At 42.2% G+C, this 21,739-nt stretch overlaps 1 protein-coding gene across 1 annotated transcript; it reads right to left on the bottom strand.

The window, feature by feature from the left end:
* Positions 1-6,257: 6,257 nt before the first annotated feature.
* FASTKD3 (FAST kinase domains 3) lies at positions 6,258-21,407 on the bottom strand. Its single transcript, XM_067569384.1, is given in 12 exon segments — positions 6,258-6,356; positions 7,267-7,381; positions 9,102-9,156; positions 11,364-11,393; positions 12,226-12,370; positions 14,051-14,136; positions 19,701-20,393; positions 20,396-20,478; positions 20,480-20,647; positions 20,649-20,820; positions 21,079-21,328; positions 21,330-21,407. Coding segments are annotated over 12 exon segments (1,974 nt in total).
* Between the last annotated feature and the right edge of the window lie 332 nt (positions 21,408-21,739).

The raw sequence follows: 21,739 nt of genomic DNA, 5'->3' as shown, positions 1-21,739 counted from the left end.
ATTTTAGAGTTCAATGCCGCCCACTGAGGTGTGAATTAACTCTGCTTTTAGTGTTTGCCTGGATCTATTCAAGCCATGTGAGACACTTAGCAGAGCTTCATAAACATACATATGACATTGCAGGAAACGTACTACCATAAAATAAGGTTACTTAACTTGTAACTGCTGTTCTTCGAGATTTGTTGCTCATGTCCATTCCATTATAGGTGTGTGCATGCCTCCATGCACGGTTACCAGAACCTTTTTCCCTTTGCAGACCTTTTAGGGCCGGTGTTGGCGACCCGTGGAGCCCCGCGCACATACTTATACCGACAAAACATATGTCATTCGGAGGGGTGTTTTTTCACACCCAAGTGACAAAGGTTTTGCCAGCATAAGTGCAAATGTAGACAAGGCCTTATTGGATCAACCAGCGTAAATAGGTAGCACATATTCTAAGAGACCATTCAAGGTGGAGTGGTCTGTTAACACTTCTACATTCACAGGACAAAAAGAGGGGGTTAGTGGGTTAGAAATTAATGTAATAAACCGTTAATTCCAGTGTCTCTGTTCAGTGCATGATTTTTAGTATCTAGAAGAGTTACCTTGAATGGTCCCTTAGAATGTGTTTACTTATGCTAAACAATCTGTTCCACCTTGCATTGAGCTGTGATGCTCAGAGTGTCTTTCCCAGACCTGCAGAATAGCTCCATGTAGCTCGAAAGCTTGTTTCTCACAACAGAATTTGGTCCTAACCCATCTTCTTTCTCTGAGCAGGAGTAGTAACAGACATCAGTTTGGTCCTCAAGATTTTTGCTATTCATAAAAATGGAAAAAAAAACAACATCTTTTCCATAAAAACTATTCATCACTGATGTTTAAAATCAACAAAACCCATCAAAGCCAGCCTCAGTCAGTAAAGATTATTCCAATTACTACTGGCCTGATTGTCAAAGGGGCTGAACACCCACAAGCTCCCACTGACATCATTTGGAGTGATGACTGTTCAGCTCTTCTGAAAAACAGGCCATAAGCCTTTTGTGATCACAGCTCGACTCTTCTGCTGTTTTTACTAAAAACTTCTCACTCATGGTTTTCATAAGCAGAAAATCAAGTAACTCGCATATATGGGTGTGGAGTGGTGGAGGAAACAAAAGTGAAAGGGCAGCAGCTTCAGGTGGGTTTTTTCACTCTCATATTTTGCTATCTGCAGCTCTTCACATCTCTGAGGTAATGGCTAGGGAACCAAATGGACATTTCATTATATCAAGGATCAAACACACCAATCAAAATTTACTACTACCCCTATCAACAATAAATATGCCATTGAACCATTGTGGTAGCATTAGCTGGAGGAAACATTAGATGGAATTATATTTTGCTATCAAGAACAAAGCCTAATAGGGAAATATTTCCTGACAGTGCAGTAGCTCACAAGAACTATCCCTGCCCCTCCCTGACTTCTCCTCCCTCCCCTGCAGCAGCCATGGTGCATGCAGCCATATTCCATACATGTTAGTTTTGGTTAAATGTGTTAGAGCAAGATTTAGTCTTCAGATCTGGTCTGCTGATGGCATTGACACACAATTTTTGCTTGAAAACTACAAAACATCAAGCCGTTTGACAACAGCACCACCTGCTGTCTAATCAGAGAAACAAGAAGCAGAGTCTGTCGATCATAACAACAGAAGAACTGACAAGGCAGGCCTGCTCCAGCTTGAATCAGGGAAAGATTATTCTCCTAGCCCCTCTCTTTGCATCCCTTCACTGGCATCCCCTCCTTGCTTGTCTTTGCAAGGCCCTTTACAGCCTATCATCTCTCATTTGGTATTGAAACGTCAACTTCCGCATCTGATCAGCCCATGATACAGTCTCCATCACCCATTTGTTAATTTTCAAACAAGCTCCTTTGTGTTTTCTCACATGCTGCCCCTCAGGCTTCGGAGCAGCTCCCTGCAAACATCTGAAAACTACCACATTATCCTCCTTCAAACTTTCCCTTGAGCTGCTGGTGTGCCGATGCCACAGCCTTATCAGTCTAACCAGTCCTGCCTCATCGTTTTCTTGTAGATTCCCGTGTCGCTGCCTGTATCCATCTGTTGCCTCTTGTCTTACACTCAGATTGCAAGCTCTTTGGGGCAAGGACTGTATTTGTGTTCTGGATTTGTACAGCGCTTATCACAGTGGGGTCTTGGTCTATGAACCCTAGGAGCTATGTTAATACAAATAATTAATAAGGCTTTGAAGATTTTTCTCTTGCTCCTCCGCACTTCACCTGCTGAGACTATTCTCTGACAGCCCATTCCTCACTTTCATTCAGTTGGTCTGAGTGGGGAGCTCAAATGCTGATCAGGGGAGCATTGCTTGCTCTTTGTAACACAAGTTCTCCTTTGATTGGTGCTTAGCTCCATTCCCTAGCTATGTGAGCCAGGCAGAGTGAGGAGTATGGATGGCTTAACTGACTGAGAGAGAGGTCCAGGGTGGCAATTTGCCAGAGTGCCATGTTTCCACACCAGTGTGAGTGGGGAATGGTGAGGGTAAATCACCCTCAACCTCTGGGTACTGCTTCACAGCTCTGATTAGATGTCTACATTTCAAAAGCATGTAACAGGGACATTTAGATTACATCTAGACAGGGATAAAAAACCCACAGCTGGCCCAGCTCCGTCAACTTCGGCTTGTGTTCCAAGCTAAAAAAATTGCTGTGTAGGTTTGGGCTTGGGTTGGAGCCTGAGCTCTAGGACCCTTTCCCCTCACAGAGTCGCACAGGCTTGGGCTGGAGTCAAAGCTCAACGCCTACACTGCAATTTCTCACACTGGAATCTGAGCCCTGTGAGCCCAAGTCAGCTGACCCAGAGCAGCCAAGAGCTTTTATCTCTGTGAAGAAGTACCCTCAGAAGAAAAAAGAACAAACCCTAGAACCCCTGCTGGAGGAATCATAGAATCATAGAATATTAGAGTTGGAAGGGACCTCAGGAGGTCATCTAGTCCAACCTCCTGCTCAGAGCAGGACTAACCTCAGCTATATCATCCCAGCCAGGGCTTTGTCAAGCCTCAGCTTAAAAACCTCTAAGGATGGAGATTCCACCACCTCCCTAGGTAACCCATTCCAGTGCTTCACCACCCTCCTAGTGAAAAACTTTTTCCTAATGTCCAACCTAGACCTGCAACTTGAGACCATTGCTCCTTGTTCTGTCATCTGCCACCACCGAGAACAGCCTAGCCCCATCCTCCCTGGAACCCCCTTTCAGGTAGTTAAAGGCCGCTATCAAATCCCCCCCTTATTCTTCTCTTGCAGACTAAACAAGCCCAGTTCCCTCAGCCTCTCCTCATAAGTCCTGTGTTCCAGCCCCCTAATCATTTTTGCTGCCCTCCGCTGCACTCTCTCCAACTTGTCCACATCCTTTTTGTAGTGGGGGCCCAAAACTGGACACAATATTCTAAATGCGGCCTCACCAATGCCGAATAGAGGGGAATAATCACTCCCGTGACCTGCTGGCAATGCCCCTCCTAATGCAGCCCAATATGCTATTAGCCTTCTTGACAACCAGGGCACACTGCTGACTCATATCCAGTTTTGTATCCACTGTTACCCCCAGGTCCTTTTCTGCAGAGCTGCTGCCCAGCTCGTCGGTCCCCAGTCTATTGCTGTGCATGGGATTCTTCCTTCCTAAGTGGAGGACTCTGCACTTTTCTTTGTTGAACCTCATTAGATTTCTTTTGGCCCACTCCTCCAGTTTGTTTAGGTCACTCTGTATCCTATCCCTACCTTGCAGGGTATCTACCACTCCCCCCAGCTTAGTGTCGTCCGCAAACTTGCTGAGGGTGCAATCTACCCCATCCTCCAGATCATTAATAAAGATGTTGAACAAAACCGGCCCCAGGACCGACCCCTGGGGAACTCCGCTTGTGACCGGTTGCCAGCTAGACATGGAGCCATTGATCACTACTTGTTGAGCCCTATGCTCTAGCCAGTTCTCTATCCATTTTATAGTCCATTCATCCAACCCATACTTCTTTAACTTGCTGATAAGAATACTGTGAGAGACAGTATCAAAAGCTTTGCTAAAGTCAAGGTATATCACATCCACCGCCTTCCCTACATCCACAGAGCCAGTCACCTCATCATAGAAAGCAATCAGGTTGGTCAGGCATGACTTTCCCTTGGTGAATCCGTGTTGACTGTTCCTGATCACCTTCCTCTCTTCCAAGTGCCTTCAAATGGATTCCTTAAGGACCTGCTCCATGATTTTTCCAGGGATTGAGGTGAGGCTGACCGGTCTGTAGTTCCCTGGATCCTCTTTCCTCCCTTTTTTGAAGATGGCACTATATTTGCTTTTTTCCAGTCCTCAGGGACCTCCCCCTGTTGCCACGAGCTTTCAAAGATAATAGCCAACGGCTCTGAAATCACCTCAGCCAACTCCCTCAGCACCCTCGGGTGCATTGCATCCGGCCCCATGGACTTGTGTTTGTCCAATTATTCTAAATAGTCTTGGACCTGTTCCTTCAGCACTGCGGGATGTTCACCTCGCCATTCTGTGACACCCAGTACAGTAGTCTGGGAGCTGATCTTGTCTGTGAAGACAGAGGCAAAAAAGGCATTGAGTACCTCAGCTTTCTCCACATCCTCCGTCACTAGGTCGCCTCCCTCATTCTCTAAGGGGCCCACACTTTCCCTAATCTTCCTCTTGTTGGCAACATGCCTGTAGAAACCCTTCTTGTTCCCCTTCACGTCCCTTGCTAGCTGCAACTCCAATTGCGCTTTGTCCTTCCTGATTTCATTCCTGCACGTTCGAGCAGTGTTTTTATAATCCTCCCTAGTCATCTGACCAAGCTTCCACTTCTTGTAAGCTTCTTTTTTGCGTTTAAGTTCACCAAGGACATATTTGTTAAGCCAAGCTGGACGCCTACCATATTTGCTATTCTTTCTGCACATCGGGATGGTTTATGGAGGTGGATGTTTTAGTGAAAAAAGAAGAGTTATCATTTTATTTTGTTTTAAAGCTATAGGAATTTTCCCTGCTGACTCAGATCAGCTACCATCTATAGTAATTAGGGTCAATCTTGCTTAACTTCGTATGCTGGCGTCGCTATTTGTACAAATAACTACTCATCACTGGGCATAAAGGAAACAACAACAGCCTGGATGGAAGTTTTTACCCTACTGAACTCATCCTGTGGCCTCAAAGTGAAGCTGAGTTACCTCTATCTCACATAGCATCTCCAGCAATACAGATTCTGCAGAACAAACGAGGCCCTTCGTGCCACCTGTGTAATTCCAGTCACTTGCAGTGCGTGTTCTCAGGGAAAATAATGTTGACTTGATAATGTAAGGTAGTTGGGGATTCAAGCTTCATCTTTAAGAATAATTCTTCATTTTATCTGGAATAAGAGCTTTGCAACAGCACTGGATTGACGACAATGCAACAAATTCTTCATACTTTCCAATTAATTATTTTACTGTCTGACCAATGGACAATACTGCCTTTAGTGGAATAACTGAACATTAAAACCAGTCATATTTAAGGTTCTTTGGAATACAGTTGAGAAATATAAAATGAGAAATATAAATAAGAACATGAACAAATATGAATGAAATGCATGGATTTTCTTTCATGTTTAAAATTTCTGGTAAATAGCAAACTTGCATATTTAAATTACATTATTAAAAAAAACAATACGAATTTCAATATATATTCAATTACTATACTAAACAGTACTTTTTCTTAGGGTATTTAAATTTGTTTCATAATTACTAGACTTTTTGAGGCATAATTCTACACTGATTTACATGTTTTGTAAATTCCAGTAACTCCAGCATTGCAGAGTATAAGACAGTGCACAATTTACTCCATGCCGCTGAATTTATTGTACCCCTGAGAAAAGTCCAGATCAGTACATGGCACAGCATGAACATCTAACAATAGTTAGTAACCCCACATATAATCACGTATTTGCCCATTTATAAATTTGTGTCTGTCAACTCTAGAAGGAAAAGTGTAATACCCAGGAAACTCAGCATTATCTGTTTGCAAGCATTTTCCATTATTATTCAGTTGCAGTAAATATTCACACAAAATAAAATAAATTCTGTTGCCCTTTCTAATTCTTTGTACATCAACCCATCCAGGAACTGGAGGGCCTCATATTCAGAAGCCAAAATTATCCTATGAGGAGTTACTTTGAAAGTACAGCGGTTCTCCCATGCAAAATATTTACATCTCACAGTATCTAGAGGTACTGTAGACCAGTCTGTATGCTATTAGTCTTATACTATATCACCATTTGTGCCTGTAGGTATGAGGAAAAATTTTCTTGTGCAGATATTCTACTACTTCTCTTCTGTTTTTTAAAGTGTCAAATTCAAAAAATGGAATCTGGAAGTTAGAGAGAGAAAAGGTTGTGAGAAATGTCTTTAAATGAACAGTTGCATTAGATTCAATATTCTTCAAGATTAACTTTCATAAAATAGATGAGTAATTCCTTATGCTGTAAATCATGTTGAGCTTTTAAAAAATGCAAATTAGGCTTCCAATCTGGCAACTGACTCTATGCAAGTGGACCCCAAAGAGACTGCCTGAGTGTGGAGTTCATTGCAGGGTCAGGGCCTAAGTCAGTTCCTATTAGAACTGGGTGACTATAAAAAATTGGGTGCATAGAACTAGATAATTGTAATAAATTCTCCACTTGCAAAATTAAAAAAAAAATTTTTACTTCAGTCCACAGGGGAAAAAAAAGTATTTCAGAAAAAATTAAGTAAACATGAACTACAAGCAAAATAAAGGAAATTGCCTACTAGGAACAGAAAAAGAGGCTTTATATGTATTCTTAAAAATAACCCTCCAAAAGGCCTCCTCCTCCTCTCTCACGCACACACACACGCTCTCTCTCTCAAAAAAAAACAAAACAAAAAACCCAGTTAAGATTTTTTGAAAATTAAAAAAAAGAGATATTTAGATCCAAATCCTAGTCTCACTAAACTCAGTGACAAGTCTTCCACTAAAGTCAAAGGAACCAGGATTTGGATATTAAAACAGTCACAGGAGGAGAGCACTCTTGAAATTTGCAACTGGCAGGCAGAAAGAATGAAGGAATTAAAATTAAAATTAAAAAAAGAAAAGAAAAGAAAAGAAAGCCAAGCAGAAGAGACTGAGAAAGGTCACACAACAGGGGCAAGTCCACATTCAGCATGGGAAGTTTAAAGCTGCTGCTGCAAACACTTTATTATACATTAGCCTTCAACTTTTTTCAGTTAGAGAAGCACCAGACGATGGTTTCAAAGTTTACCTGTACAACTTCATAACCAAGTAACAGCAAACGTCTTTGTTTAATAGCTTCTTTGCTTAGAAGACTGTGGGTATTGCAGCAAAACATCTTTCTATCATCAATACAGAGGACTAATCTAAAATCAAACACAAAAGTGCATTTAGAAATAATGTTATCATAAATTATTAGACCTACTCTGTATGGCCCAGAGAAAGGGGTAGGGGATATTGCCTCTTCCCGATCCTTTTTAGAGCACATAGTACCTCAGGGGCACAGAAGTCAATGGTAAGAGAAAAGGGGCTGCTACTGTGATTGACTCCGATCGGGGTGGATTGTTTTAAATCAAGGCAATTTAAATAACTTGAATTTTTTTTAAATCATTAATTTAAATTAGGTTGAGACTTTCTAAAATTAATGTGAAAGATTGTTAAATGGAAATTTTAGATTAAAATATATAATGAACTAAATTATCTAAAGTGTTAATTTTTTTAATGCCACTACTGGTAGGGTATCTTATTTGAATTTTACAAAACTGATAGAGGTAAAAATGAAATATTGAAAACAGGATTGATCCTGCAAACACTTAAGCAAATAGCTTTACTTAAATGAATGTTACTTGGCCTGGTCTACAGTGGCCATGGATTTCGGCGGCAGTTGACGGGAGATACACAAGCTACGTATGGTAACTGGCAAATCACCCATCAACTTCCTAACATCTACTTACTGCAGAATCTCCACTGCGCTGCGCCAGTGGGAAATGCCCTTCCATCAATGCAGCGCTATGCTACTTGCCGGGGTTGATTTACATAGTCGACATCCGGGTTCGATTGAGTGAGTCTTTACTGATGCTCAATCTAACCTGCAAAATCGATCCAGCACTGCCGGCTGTGCCACCGGCAGTGTAGACATAGCCTTAAAGTTAAACATGAGTATAAGGTTTGCAGCATCAGGGACAAAAATCTCTCTTAATGTCATAAAAGCTGTGTCATTCCAAAACAAAATTTGCCTTGTCTTTCACAATGAGAAGCTTTCAATAAATACTTTCAATAAATTAACAAAGTTCTTCTAAACTTTTATACACATAGACTCTTACTTTTGAAAAGTTTGGCCTATGTCTACAGTCCTAAGCCCACAACTAAAGATGGGATTTTCAGAAGCACCTACATGATTTAGGAGCACCAGCCCATGGATATCAGACTAAAAATCCTAACGGAGGAGAGTACAGCCTGATCAAACCATCTCAGCTTTCTTAACTGCACTTTCTTAAGTCCGTTTGTAAATACAGTATGTGTTATTTGCTTATCAATTTTATATCTTCGGTTGTGCTGTTCTCACAAGTATGTTACTGAAGCCTTGAATTTATCTTTTTCAACATAGATGACATTTTAAGGGTAAAAATAATTAGTAGAAATAATCTCTATGTAAAATCTGAAATTTTATGAATAATTAGGAAACTAAAGAAACAAGTACCAAATATCCACTTTAGCAATTTAGAAGTATAAAATGGACAGAAAATAAACTAGTAAAGTAAGTAAAATAATTTGATTGTTTTAATTTAATTTATTTTTTTTGTTTTAAAAAAAAATTAGTTTTATCCATTCTGGCTCCTACATAGTGAAGGGTGAGCTTCCTGCCTATCCCTCACAACCACTCACAATCTGTGTCTGTACATGATACATTGCAAGTGAGGTTTTGAGATACCGAGAATTTAAACCTGCCTCCACTGCAATCGATGGCAAACCTCCCATTGACTTCAGTCGGGCCAGAATTTCACCCTGAATATTGCCATTTTTGTCAATGTTAATGTAATTTCATAATCTGATGGTCTTTGCCTTTAGTGTTTGTAGTTCTCTTACCTCCTATATGCCTCTTCATATTGTTTAACAGGTACTACAAATTCATCTAATTTATCTCGACATCTGAGTTGGGGGAGATAGGAGTAGGAAAGAAAATCAAATGTTTTCATACAATATACACTGCTTATTGTAATTTCCATCCATTTCTTATTAATACTTTTCCCTGAATGATGGGCAACACCCAAGAATGAACATTGCTTTCTATTGCAAATTACACGTATCCGTGTGCAGGTCTAAAAGGAGGTGAGAAGAAAGAGGGGTTAATGATTAAAGAATAAGCAAAGCAGACAAACATATGGAAAATATTTCTAAAAAAGACTTAGGTACCTTACACATCTGCTGGGTATGTATAACTTGGGCAACCAGCAATTACGACAGATAATTAGACCTTCAGTTTTCCAAGATTTGAATCAATGAAAGATTCCTTGCCTCATGCATACTTGAAGTGGAGAATTATCTGACATTCAAGACAAGATGGTGACATATCTTCATTTTTTTATAGTTGTACTGCCTACGATATAATACAACCTGTACCAAGTACAGTAGACCCTTGCTGTAACGCCCTTCGCAATAGCGAATCTTGGGCTACAGCAAATGTGGTCCCTGGATCCTACCTCCTACCTGCTGTTGTGGGTATCTGAGAGCTCCTCTGGCCTCAGGGCCACTGCTGGGGCAGAGCTCTTCTCCGGTCCTGGGGCTGCAGCCGGGATAGAATGCTTCTACAGCAACTCTCCCTCCCCACCATGGCCGGAGGAGCTCTCCCACCCTCCACCCCCCGCTATAATGAACTCCTGGCTGTACCAAACAAATGGCTTTGATCTCCAGGGATTTGTTAGCTTCCTTTCTGTATCTCCTTTTAACCACCCCATCATCCTCATCGACTTCTTCACTAAAACATCATTTCCACCTGAAAGTTTAAAATGAATGGACTCTGTTAAAGAAGATTTGTGTGTGCACATGCAAAGGCGGAGGTTACTTTACCCTGCCCTACAAGGCATTTTGGAGATGGTTTACAAACAATTTTTTTTTTAAAATAGGGGTAATACAGGTGCAGTTGCTCTGAATTGTGACAACAGGATGCAAAGTTATGCTGCTATAATAATAAATAAATAAATAATAATAATAATAGTAATAATAATTGTGACATTGGTAGGCCATGTGCCTGCTCATGCCAACACCTCACTGAACACTTACAAATGCATAGCTGGAAACCAATCTTGTTTACCTGTGTATTAGCATTATCAAAATAGATATTAGATGTTAAGTGGATAAGAATGTGTTTAGACTTTATAGTATGTTGCATGTATTGATCTCATTTATAACCTCTATAGCCCATTGTATAAAGTTATGCTCAGCGTTGCATTGTACACCTCTGTAATTGTGTGACTTGCCAACAGGACAGGCAGCACTGATTAAGGTAAAGTGCTTGTTCATGGCCCATTGAAGGCAAATGAAGCATTGTGTAGCATCAAAGGACAGAGCCTTTACTGACTGCATTCCTAATTCCCTCCAGGAAGGCGAGACCTACGCATGAACTCATCCATCAGTGTGGACTCTGGAGTGGAGGGAATAAAAATTCCTGACAAGGAGAAACTAAATCTCTCTTTCATGCTGTCTAGACTATGAAGAGCAGTTTCCTAAACAGAAGCAAAGAGATCCCCATGCTACTTGGCATGTATTAGCCCTAAAAGATGCTTTGAATTGACAGATTACAACTCTCACCTTTTGTATACATCACTTGTGTATAGATGCTTGCTTCCTTTAACCTGTAAATAATTGATTTATTTTTCCTAGTTAATAAACCTTTAGTTAACTTATTATAGTATTAGCTCCCAGCATTATTTTTGGTGTGAGATCTAAGATACAAATTGAGCTGAAGTAAGTGACTGGTTTCCTGAGACTGGAAGCAACCTGAATATTTTGTGATTTTTGTTGTAAGTGACCATTTATCACATAGTCCAGCTTGCCTGGGTGGCAAGATAGACTGGAGTGTTTAAGGGGACTGTCTGTGACTCCATTATAAAACTATTGTAGTACTTTGGGAGTTCACATTTGTTACTGGGTTGGTGAAATAATTATAGAACATACCATGAGTTTGGGATGTCTACTCTACTTTTTGACAGTCTGCCCTGAGACTGGCACTCACAGTTGTGAGTCACTCCAGACCATGTGACAATAATCATAATCAAAGAAGTGTAGGACTGGCAGGGACCTCAATAGGTTATCTAGTTCAGTCCCTTAAGAAACAGCAAGGTCACTCACCTAATGTATAGTAATATGGTGTCAACAAACCTAAACAAACTGGAGGATTGGGCCAAAAGAAATCTAATGAGGTTCAACAAGGACAAGTGCAGAGTCCTCCACTTAGGAAGGAAGAATCCCATGCACAGCTATAGACTGGGGACCGACGAGCTGGGCAGCAGCTCTGCAGAAAAGGACCTGGGGGTAACGGTGGATAAAAAGCTGGATATGAGTCAGCAGTGTGCCCTGGTTGTCAAGAAGGCTAATGGCATATTGGGCTGCATTAGGAGGGGCATTGCCAGCAGGTCACGGGAAGTGATTATTCCCCTCTATTCGGCATTGGTGAGGCCGCATTTAGAATATTGTGTCCAGTTTTGGGCCCCCCACTACAAAAAGGATGTGGACAAGTTGGAGAGAGTGCAGCGGAGGGCAACCAAAATGATTAGGGGGCTGGAGCACAGGACTTATGAGGAGAGGCTGAGGGAACTGGGCTTGTTTAGTCTGCAAAAGAGAAGAGTGAGGGGGGATTTGATAGCGGCCTTTAACTACCTGAAAGGGGGTTCCAGGGAGGATGGGGCTAGGCTGTTCTCGGTGGTGGCAGATGACAGAACAAGGAGCAACGGTCTCAAGTTGCAGGGCGGGAGGTCTAAGTTGGACATTAGGAAAAAGTTTTTTACTAGGAGGGTGGTGAAGCACTGGAATGGGTTACCTAGGGAGGTGGTGGAATCTCCATCCTTAGAGGTTTTTAAGGTGAGGCTTGACAAAGCCCTGGTTGGGATGATATAGCTGAGGTTAGTCCTGCTTTGAGCAGGGGGTTGGACTAGATGACCTCCTGAGGTCCCTTCCAACTCTAATATTCTATGATTCTATGATTCTAACACACATGATGCGAAATACCTTCTTGCTCCCAGCAAAGCAACTAGTCCAGTCCTCACCCCACTGTAGAGGTGACCATCCACAGAAGACTCCAGTGAATGGCCTTGTATGAGACAGGACTTTACTTGATAGTTTGGAGGGAGTCTGGAACCCTATCAACAGAGCAAAGAAAAGGAAATACTCATAAGCTTTCACTTAGCAAGAAAAAAAAGTAAAATATAAGCCTCTATCTGCTCTGTTGTTACCTCAGTAGCACATAGAAACATTTCCTAAATACGCAGATAATTAAGAAACTAAGAAAAAGTGAGGTGGGTAAACAAATGTTTTTTATAACTAGCCAGTATATTAATGTAATACAGTATACAGCATGTACTTCAGTATCTGGTTGAATCAGGACCCTAACAAACAGGGTGCAAATTACTACACCAAACTAAAACAGAAAACACTCCATGATATATCAAAATACATATTTACCTATAATTAGCCTCAAGTGTGGCCTAGCCAGTCCACACTAGAGGCTGTAGGAGACAAGACTGAGGGTTTGTCCTCCTGCTCCCCCAATGCCCCATGGAGCTGTTGGGGAATCACAGAAGCTTGTGTGATCTTCTATATCCTTTCATACCAAAGAAAAACAAACAAAAAACTAAAGGGAAACTTCTTCTGTGCGTGGCTCAGTGAAATGGGGGAGTTCGCTCTCAACTGATGTAGCTTGAGACCTCGCTGTCAGAGTCACAGTAACTATGCCTGCCACATGTGGTTAGCTTCCAGTCTTCCTACCAGTTACTGGTGGGTCCCAGAATTCTGTAGCTCCAACTCTAACATTAGTTCTGCCCTGTACCTCCAGAAGCAGGCACAAGGGGAAAAAAAGACAGCCCTGTTAGACTCTTATACCTGGCCAGACATCATACATTATCCTTTGGAAAATGAAGAAAATAGGCAAAAGTGATTGGCCAGCATTTTACATAGCCAGAAACTTAGAGAAGAGAAGGAAAACTGAGAAGTGGGCATCTCATAACTCAGATGTTCTTTCTACTAGACAGAAAATGCTAGCTCCTCCACTGGGCATTCACATTCCTGTGGGATACGGAAAATAAAGACTCCATCTCTCATCATAAGGAGTCCTAGCTCTTAAGGTCCTCCATACCTAAAGCAAAACTTCATTTATGGCCCAAAGAACTTGCAACTCCTGCAATTACAGGTTTTAAAATAGACCTCAGGATAAGGGAAGCAGTCCCCTCATCACAGTGCCTCCTTTACCGCCAGCCTTTGTAAATTACACCAAATTTCTGTAGGTTAATGTTTGAGGAGCAGGACAGCTGTTTGTTATGTAATGGTTGTGAGGGAAACCGTAACTAAGGATCCCTTGAGATGCTGCATATCCTCAACCCCTGCCGCCCCCTCCCAGGGGATGTCACTCAGCACCTTGCAGCATTAGGCCATAAAAAGGGGTAGACTAACCCTTTCCTACAGGGTTTGTTTTGATGAATCAGCATTTTCCTCCAAGAAATGTTTTTGTCAGACAAGTTGCCGGACAGCTGTAGGTTGTTTCTTCTAAACATTTTTTAAATCCTTGTCAATAACTCTTCCCTCTGCAACCAGCCAAGATTCACACTGGGATTTTTTTAAATGGTTGCATACTGTGCAGTTATGTAACTGCTTGTGCAGAGAATGGAAAAAATGAAGTGGGACAGTCTCATTGCCTCACAACTTTAATCATGAAAAGAGACCTGTATGTCTATATCATGTTGCTTCAGAAGGAACAATCATGTAATGATTGCTATGTAGACTAAAAACACCCAACCCCAAACAGTATTTCAACTTGTATCTACTACTTTATAGAAGGGGCACTCCAAGGTAACTGTTTAAAAAAGCTGAGTCAGCTAGGAGAGGACAATCCTATCCAAACCTGGTGTTTGAGCTGAAACAAAAAAGATTCAGACATTCAGTACAGATATGTGTTCAACAAGAATTGTCATGCAAGGAGAGCTGTTTTTTTAAAAATAAACATGCACAAAAGGTGCTTTATCCTGAATCATTAACAGAACATGTGAATAAACTTAAAAATTACATATATAGAAAAAGGCAAATATTTGAAAATAATTTCTCTGACTTACTCATAGATATATTTAAAAAATCTGAAGAAAAAAAATCAATATCTGGCAGGATCAGAATTCATGTTATGTTGCAAAATACCATGACATAAGGGGCAGTGTGTTTAATGGGTTAAGCATGGGAAAGGAAGTCTCCCACCCCCCCTCTTAATGTGTGATTCAGTTTCCTGATCTTTAAACTGAGGATAATATTTACTAATTTCTGAGGATCAACTAGTTAATGGTAATGAAACACTTTTAAAATATAAAAGATGCTAAGTATTATTATTTAATCAGAAACCGCTAAAGCAGGGAAGGAGTCTATCCTCCTCTCCTTTAGAAGTTTCTGTATCTAAACTTTGTACATTTTGATGTGATATTTATAATTGATTTAAACCAAGATTTTCAAAATGACTAATGATTTTGGGTTCCTCAGTTTTTGGTTGTCAGCTTGATGTGTTTAAAGGAGCCTGATTTTCAGAAAGTGCTGAGTGAGCAACCACCCTCTGAATATCAGGCCCCTTTAAGGGGTCTTATGTTGGACACTGAAAAATTGAGGCATCCAAATTACTAGTCACTTTGGAAACCTTGGCCTTAAATACTGATGGGCTGGGAGAGAAATCTAGTCTCAGTTTGGCCACCAAGATACTGTGAGAGCTTAGGCAAGTCACTTCACCTCTCTGTGGCTTACTTTCTCCCTCTAAAATGTGGATGAAGATGCTTATTCTCAATCATCGAGATCCTTCAGATCTACAGCTAAATAAACTAATTATTACTAACAGGTCTGTGCCAGAAAATGTCATACTGGTCACATGTTAGTTGCCAAAGAAACTCACAGGATGCATATTTTACAAGTTTCCTCAGATGAAAAGGAGGTCAGTTACAGCTATTTGGTTGAAGGCTTTCCTAGGGGGCTGGAGCACAAGACTTATGAGGAGAGGCTGAGGGAACTGGGCTTGTTTAGTCTGCAAAAGAGAAGAATGAGTGGGGATTTGATAGCAGCCTTTAACTATCTGAAAGGGGGTTCCAGGGAGGATGGAGCTAGGCTGTTCTCGGTGGTGGCAGATGACAGAACAAGGAGCAACGGTCTCAAGTTGCAGGGCGGGAGGTCTAAGTTGGACATTAGGAAAAAGTTTTTTACTAGGAGGGTGGTGAAGCACTGGAATGGGTTACCTAGGGAGGTGGTGGAATCTCCATCCTTAGAGGTTTTTAAGGTGAGGCTTGACAAAGCCCTGGTTGGGATGATATAGCTGAGGTTAGTCCTGCTTTGAGCAGGGGGTTGGACTAGATGACCTCCTGAGGTCCCTCCCAACTCTAATATTCTATGATTCTATGAATCTTGGCCAAAGCTGAGAGAAAGTCCTGTTTCTTTAATTTTTTTCCCCCATGTTTTAAGCAGAACACAAACTATTCCTGAGTGTCAGGGCTTGTCTACACTCTACACCACAACCAAGTCAGGGGACCTGTTTACAGTATAACTTTCCCTGACAGATATAGCCTGGTTCCCATTTTGAAATGTGTATCAGCCCAAAAATGTTAGTATTGCACATACGAACAAAGGCTTCTTGTCAATTGTGGAAATATATCCTGCCCTTAGCCAGAGCCTGAAAAAGAGAAGAAATTTATTTGAAATCTTACTTAGGAAAATATTTACGTCTGGCCTATGCATACGAATATATGGAACTATAATCAATGCTGACTTTTTTAAGGGTATGTCTACACTGCAGGTGCTGTGTCGGACTCCACTAATCGATAAAGCAGGCTCAGTTGAGCTGGCAGTGGAGACACGCACAATCGATCCCAGAAGTGCTATCCAGCCAACGCAGTAAATTCACCTCCACTCCCACCCTTACCCTGAAAAGAGTAATGCTGCGTTGACAGTAGGGCATTTCCTGTCGACTCAGCGCAGTAGAGACGCTGCGGTAATAAACGTTAATAAGTGGATGGGATACACAAGTTTCAGTACGTAGCTTGTGTATTTCCTGTCGCTGCCGGCGGCACCGTAGACCAGGCCTAAGGAGAGACAGACAGGTTAACAAGATATTTTAGCACTCTTATTATTTTTATTATGGTAGTAGTGCCCAGAGGTCCTAATTCAGACTGGAGCCCCATAATCCTAGCCACTCTGCAAAGACATAATAAGAGACAGTCCCTGCCTTGAAGAGTTCTCAATCTCAATAGATAAGTCAAACAAAGGGTGGGAGGGGAAACACAGGCACAAAGAAATGAAGTGACTTGCTCGAGGACACACAGAAGGCCAGAAGCCAAGGAATAGAACCCAAGTGTCTTGACTCTCAGCCCAGTGACCTATCCCTAAAAAAGACTGCCTCCTTCATGTCGCAATTGTTAAATAGTGACAATCACATTTAACATTTAAAAACAGAAACCACCACCATTATTAAACTATATTGATAACGCCAACAGTGTTTTCAGCCTTTATCCTGCAAACCTTCATGTGTAAGCAGTCCCATTAGCTTTAATGAGAATGAGGACTACTCCATTAGCAAAGCTAAGCACATGCATAGAGGTTTTCAGGATTGGGTCCAAAGATGACATGTTTCCACCCCAGAATAATTTACAATCTAAACAAGACAAGATGTAGGCCAAGAGCTCAGGAGAGTGTTGGTAATATACTAATGATAAGGAAGGAAGCATTGCTGGAAGAGCAATACAGCAGAGCACAAATAATCCAGGAAGTTTTTGGAGAGTGTCGCTGACAATTTCCTGGTGCAAGTGCTGGAGCAACCAACTAGGGGCCGTGCTTCTCTTGATCTGCTGCTCACAAACAGGGAAGATTTGGTAGGGGAAGTAGAAGTGGGTGGCAACCTAGGCAGCAGTGACCATGAGATGGTCAAGTTCAGGATCCTGACAAAAGGAAGAAAGGAGAACAGCAGGATACGGACCATGGACTTCAGAAAAGCGGAATTTGACTCCCTCAGGGAACTGATGGGCAGGATTCCCTGGGAGGCTAATATGAGGGGGAAAGGAGCCCAAGGGAGCTGGCTGTATTTTAAAGAGACCTTATTGAGGGCACAGGAGCAAACCATCCCAATGTGCAGAAAGAATAGCAAATATGATAGGTGTCCAGCTTGGCTTAACAAAGATGTCCTTGGTGAACTTAAACGCAAAAAAGAAGCTTACAAGAAGTGGAAGCTTGGTCAGATAACTAGGGAGGATTATAAAAACACTGCTCGAACGTGCAGGAATGAAATCAGGAAGGCCAAAGCACAATTGGAGTTGCAGCTAGCAAGGGACGTGAAGGGGAACAAGAAGGGTTTCTACAGGCATGTTGCCAACAAGAGGAAGATTAGGGAAAGTGTGGGCCCCTTAGAGAATGAGGGAGGTGACCTAGTGACGGAGGATGTGGAGAAAGCTGAGGTACTCAATGCCTTTTTTGCCTCTGTCTTCACAGACAAGATCAGCTCCCAGACTGCTGTAGTGGGTGGTACAGAATGGGAAGGAGGCGAACATCCCGCAGTGCTGAAGGAATGGGTCCAAGACTATTTAGAAGGCTTAGACATACACAAGTCCATGGGGCCGGATGCAATGCACCTGAGGGTGCTGAGGGAGTTGGCTGAGGTGATTTCAGAGCCATTGGCTATTATCTTTGAAAGCTCGTGGCAACAGGGGGAGGTCCCTGAGGACTGGAAAAAAGCAAATATAGTGCCCATCTTCAAAAAAGGGAGGAAAGAGGATCCAGGGAACTACAGACCGGTCAGCCTCACCTCAATCCCTGGAAAAATCATGCAGCGGGTCCTTAAGGAATCCATTTTAAGGCTCTTGGAAGAGAGGAGGGTGATCAGGAACAGTCAACACGGATTCACCAAGGGAAAGTCATACCTGACCAACCTGATTGCTTTCTAGGATGAGGTGACTGGCTCTGTGGATGTAGGGAAGGCGGTGGATGTGATATACCTTGACTTTAGCAAAGCTTTTGATACTGTCTCTCACAGTATTCTTATCAGCAAGTTAAAGAAGTATGGGTTGGATGAATGGACTATAAAATGGATAGAGAACTGGCTAGAGCATAGGGCTCAATGAGTAGTGATCAATGGCTCCATGTCTAGCTGGCAACCGGTCACAAGCGGAGTTCCCAAGGGGTCGGTCTTGGGGCCGGTTTTGTTCAACATCTTTATTAATGATCTGGAGGATGGGGTAGATTGCACCCTCAGCAAGTTTGCGGACGACACTAAGCTGGGGGGAGTGGTAGGTACCCTGCAAGGTAGGAATAGGATACAGAGTGACCTAAACAAACTGGAGGATTGGGCCAAAAGAAATCGAATGAGGTTCAACAAAGAAAAGTGCAGAGTCCTCCACTTAGGAAGGAAGAATCCCATGCACAACTATAGACTGGGGACCGACGAGCTAGGCAGCAGCTCTGCAGAAAAGGACCTGGGGGTAACAGTGGATAAAAAGCTGGATATGAGTCAGCAGTGTGCCCTGGTTGTCAAGAAGGCTAATAGCATATTGGGCTGCATTAGGAGGGGCATTGCTAGCAGGTCATGGGAAGTGATTATTCCCCTCTATTCGGCATTGGTGAGGCCGCATTTAGAATATTGTGTCCGGTTTTGGGCCCCTCACTACAAAAAGGATGTGGACAAGTTGGAGAGAGTCCAGTGGAGGGCAACACAAATGATTAGGGGGCTGGAGCACAGGACTTATGAGGGGAGGCTGAGGGAACTGGGCTTGTTTAGTCTGCAAAAGAGAAGAATGAGGGGGGATTTGATAGCGGCCTTTAACTACCTGAAAGGGGGTTCCAGGGAGGATGGGGCTAGGTTGTTCTCGGTGGTGGCAGATGACAGAACAAGGAGCAATGGTCTCAAGTTGCAGGGCGGGAGGTCTAGGTTGGACATTAGGAAAAAGTTTTTCACTAGGAGGGTGGTGAAGCACTGGAATGGGTTACCTAGGGAGGTGGTGGAATCTCCATCCTTAGATGTTTTTAAGATGAGGCTTGACAAAGCCCTGGCTGGGATGATATAGCTGAGGTTAGTCCTGCTTTGAGCAGGGGGTTGGACTAGATGACCTCCTGAGGTCCCTTCCAACTCTAATATTCTATGATTCTATGATTGCTTGAAAGAACATTTTTAAGGAGAATTTCAAATCATTGCTTAAAACTGTACGACAAAGTCTTCTAATTCTTCTAAAAGCTGTAAATCAAGTACCAAGTATCAGTTAGGACCTGTTAGAAACTGACAATCTGGTTTAACTGTGAGGAGGTGGCACCAGCTTCAACTTCCTAATCCCCTCTTCCTCAGATAGCTCCAAAAGCTGATTGTGGAACTGGTGGAATGTGACATATACGTGGCAAGGAGATGGTATAAGAGAATCTGACATACAGAGTAATAGAGACACAGATGAACATGCAACAGACAGATAGATTTAGTGCTCTTACCTTGCAGCTGTTGTAGAAAATAGGGGTTAAATATTTTTGCCAGAAAGTTGACCAGATAACGCTCAATAAGGGTACATGAGTGGAGCAGGTTCAGCAGTCTGTGAGGTTGAAACTGAATAAAGCAAGCATTCAGTACGCTTTCAAGTTTTCTGAAGACAGAGGGAGCACTTGGTGGTAGGTAACTGAGTGTCCCAAATGGAACAATACACTCAGCAATCTGTCTGGTGGTGTATCTGTCAGCATTATAAACACAACTTTCTGCCACTGCATCAAAGATGGGCTTGGAATGGATCAGATTTTTGCAGCAATATTGCATTACTTTGCTGAGGACTTCAGGGTGCATGATGGAGGAGGATTTGGAAACACGACTTTCAAGTGCTCTTGTGAATAATTGATCACCGTATTCAAAATGTCTGAAAACTCCCAGCACATTTACTAGTTCATCGTCTGTGAATCAAGAGAAATGCCTCACTGAACACTTACACAGTCTTATTAACAAAGAGATTGCCTCAGTTTGGTCAAGAACAACTAGAGCATTCAGTATTATGCTTATCAATGTAGGACTTAGTTGGGGAGCTAAGGTAAAAGTGATGGTGTTCATGTTGTTTAACAAGTCTTGGTATTGCCCTTTTTCTGTAACACTCATCTGCAGCATTCCATAAACCATTGCCATTTCCTCAGCAGTCCAAGGATTTTTTCTTGTACTTGGTTCACAATTTGTTCCAGCATTGCACAACTTGGGCCTTGCAAATCAAGCAAGCTTTCTCCAAGAATACAGGTTTCTAATGGTCAATTGTCCCTTATCAAGACATTCCTCGCTCTCTGATACCAAGCGCACAATCAGAGTACTCCGGGGATCTACACGTAACTTGATCAAAGCCTGCAATGCAGTCAGGAGATCACAGTCAGACAACTTTTGTGATTCATGTTCCAACTGAAAGCATAATGTTCTCCAATACTTCTTCAGGATTCTTCAATAGACTGTCATCCACTTCAACTTCACAGATTCTCTGCAAAGCTGCTGCTGCCATGGTGCCAGACATGATTTCAAAAGATCTCAGAAATTTAAAAATATCTTTGGATATATTGAAGCTATTCAGCTCCTTGAAAAAGGCCATGTCTATACTAACGGCGGCAAATTCGCCACCGCCAGATCTATCTTTCTGGATCGATTGAGCCGTCAGTGTAGACCCGCTCAATCGATCAGGAAGTCGACGCTGGTAAACCACCCCCTCAAGTAGCGTAGCACTGCGTCGACGGGAACACTGTTCCCGTCGGCATAGCGCAGTGTAGACAGCACGCAGAAGGGAAGCAGAGCAGTCAATGTGAGTTACGCAAGCCACTCTGCATAGTTTGCGTAACTCCCGTCAACTGCCACCGAATCTCCAGGTAAGTGTAGACCAGAGCAAAATGTTGTTATCAGATTTAGAACTGTTCCTAGCATTTCTGTTAAGATGCATAGCTCCCATAATGGAGTTAGGCTGGTTCCAGAGTTCTATATGATAGTTTCTACAAAACATATACCGAAACCTAACACTTGAAGGCACTGTGCGGAAGACTTAGGAACCACAGCTCAATGACCTTAGCAGTCTGCATTGCTCCCTAACATTGTTCAAGGTTTTGGTTTTTTTTTAGAGTTCCCAGGGATCTGCATGCGCTTACACTAGAAGCATAAAACTGGAAACTTTGCAAGTTAATCAAAGCCATATCAGGTCAAGTGTCTCTCTGGAAGTTGCCTACAGGAGGAAAAAAAAGAAAGGAACATTTTATAGAACAATGACAATGTCTCAGGAATGTAGAAATTACTTTACCAGATTAGACCAGTGGCCCATCCAGTGGCTTCACAGAGAGGTGTGTAAGGCTTGAGACTGTTTTCAACTAACAAGTTGTACATTAAAACTCATGTAAATGGCTAACGAGCATACCTGATCCTCAAGGACAACGGCTAATGTAAACATCCGATGACACAGGTAGCCAGATGTCCTTTTAGTGATTCTAACTCCAATAAGAACAGCACATTTGATTTTAGAATTTCTGTC

Source organism: Emydura macquarii, unplaced genomic scaffold, assembly GCF_026122565.2.
Source record: "Emydura macquarii macquarii isolate MOO-44397 ecotype Brisbane River unplaced genomic scaffold, CSIRO-AGI_Emac_v2 contig_320, whole genome shotgun sequence".
NCBI classification, from domain to species: Eukaryota; Metazoa; Chordata; order Testudines; family Chelidae; genus Emydura; species Emydura macquarii.
Note: the sequence above shows the minus strand (reverse complement) of the source record. Positions and strands in the feature narration are given on the sequence as shown.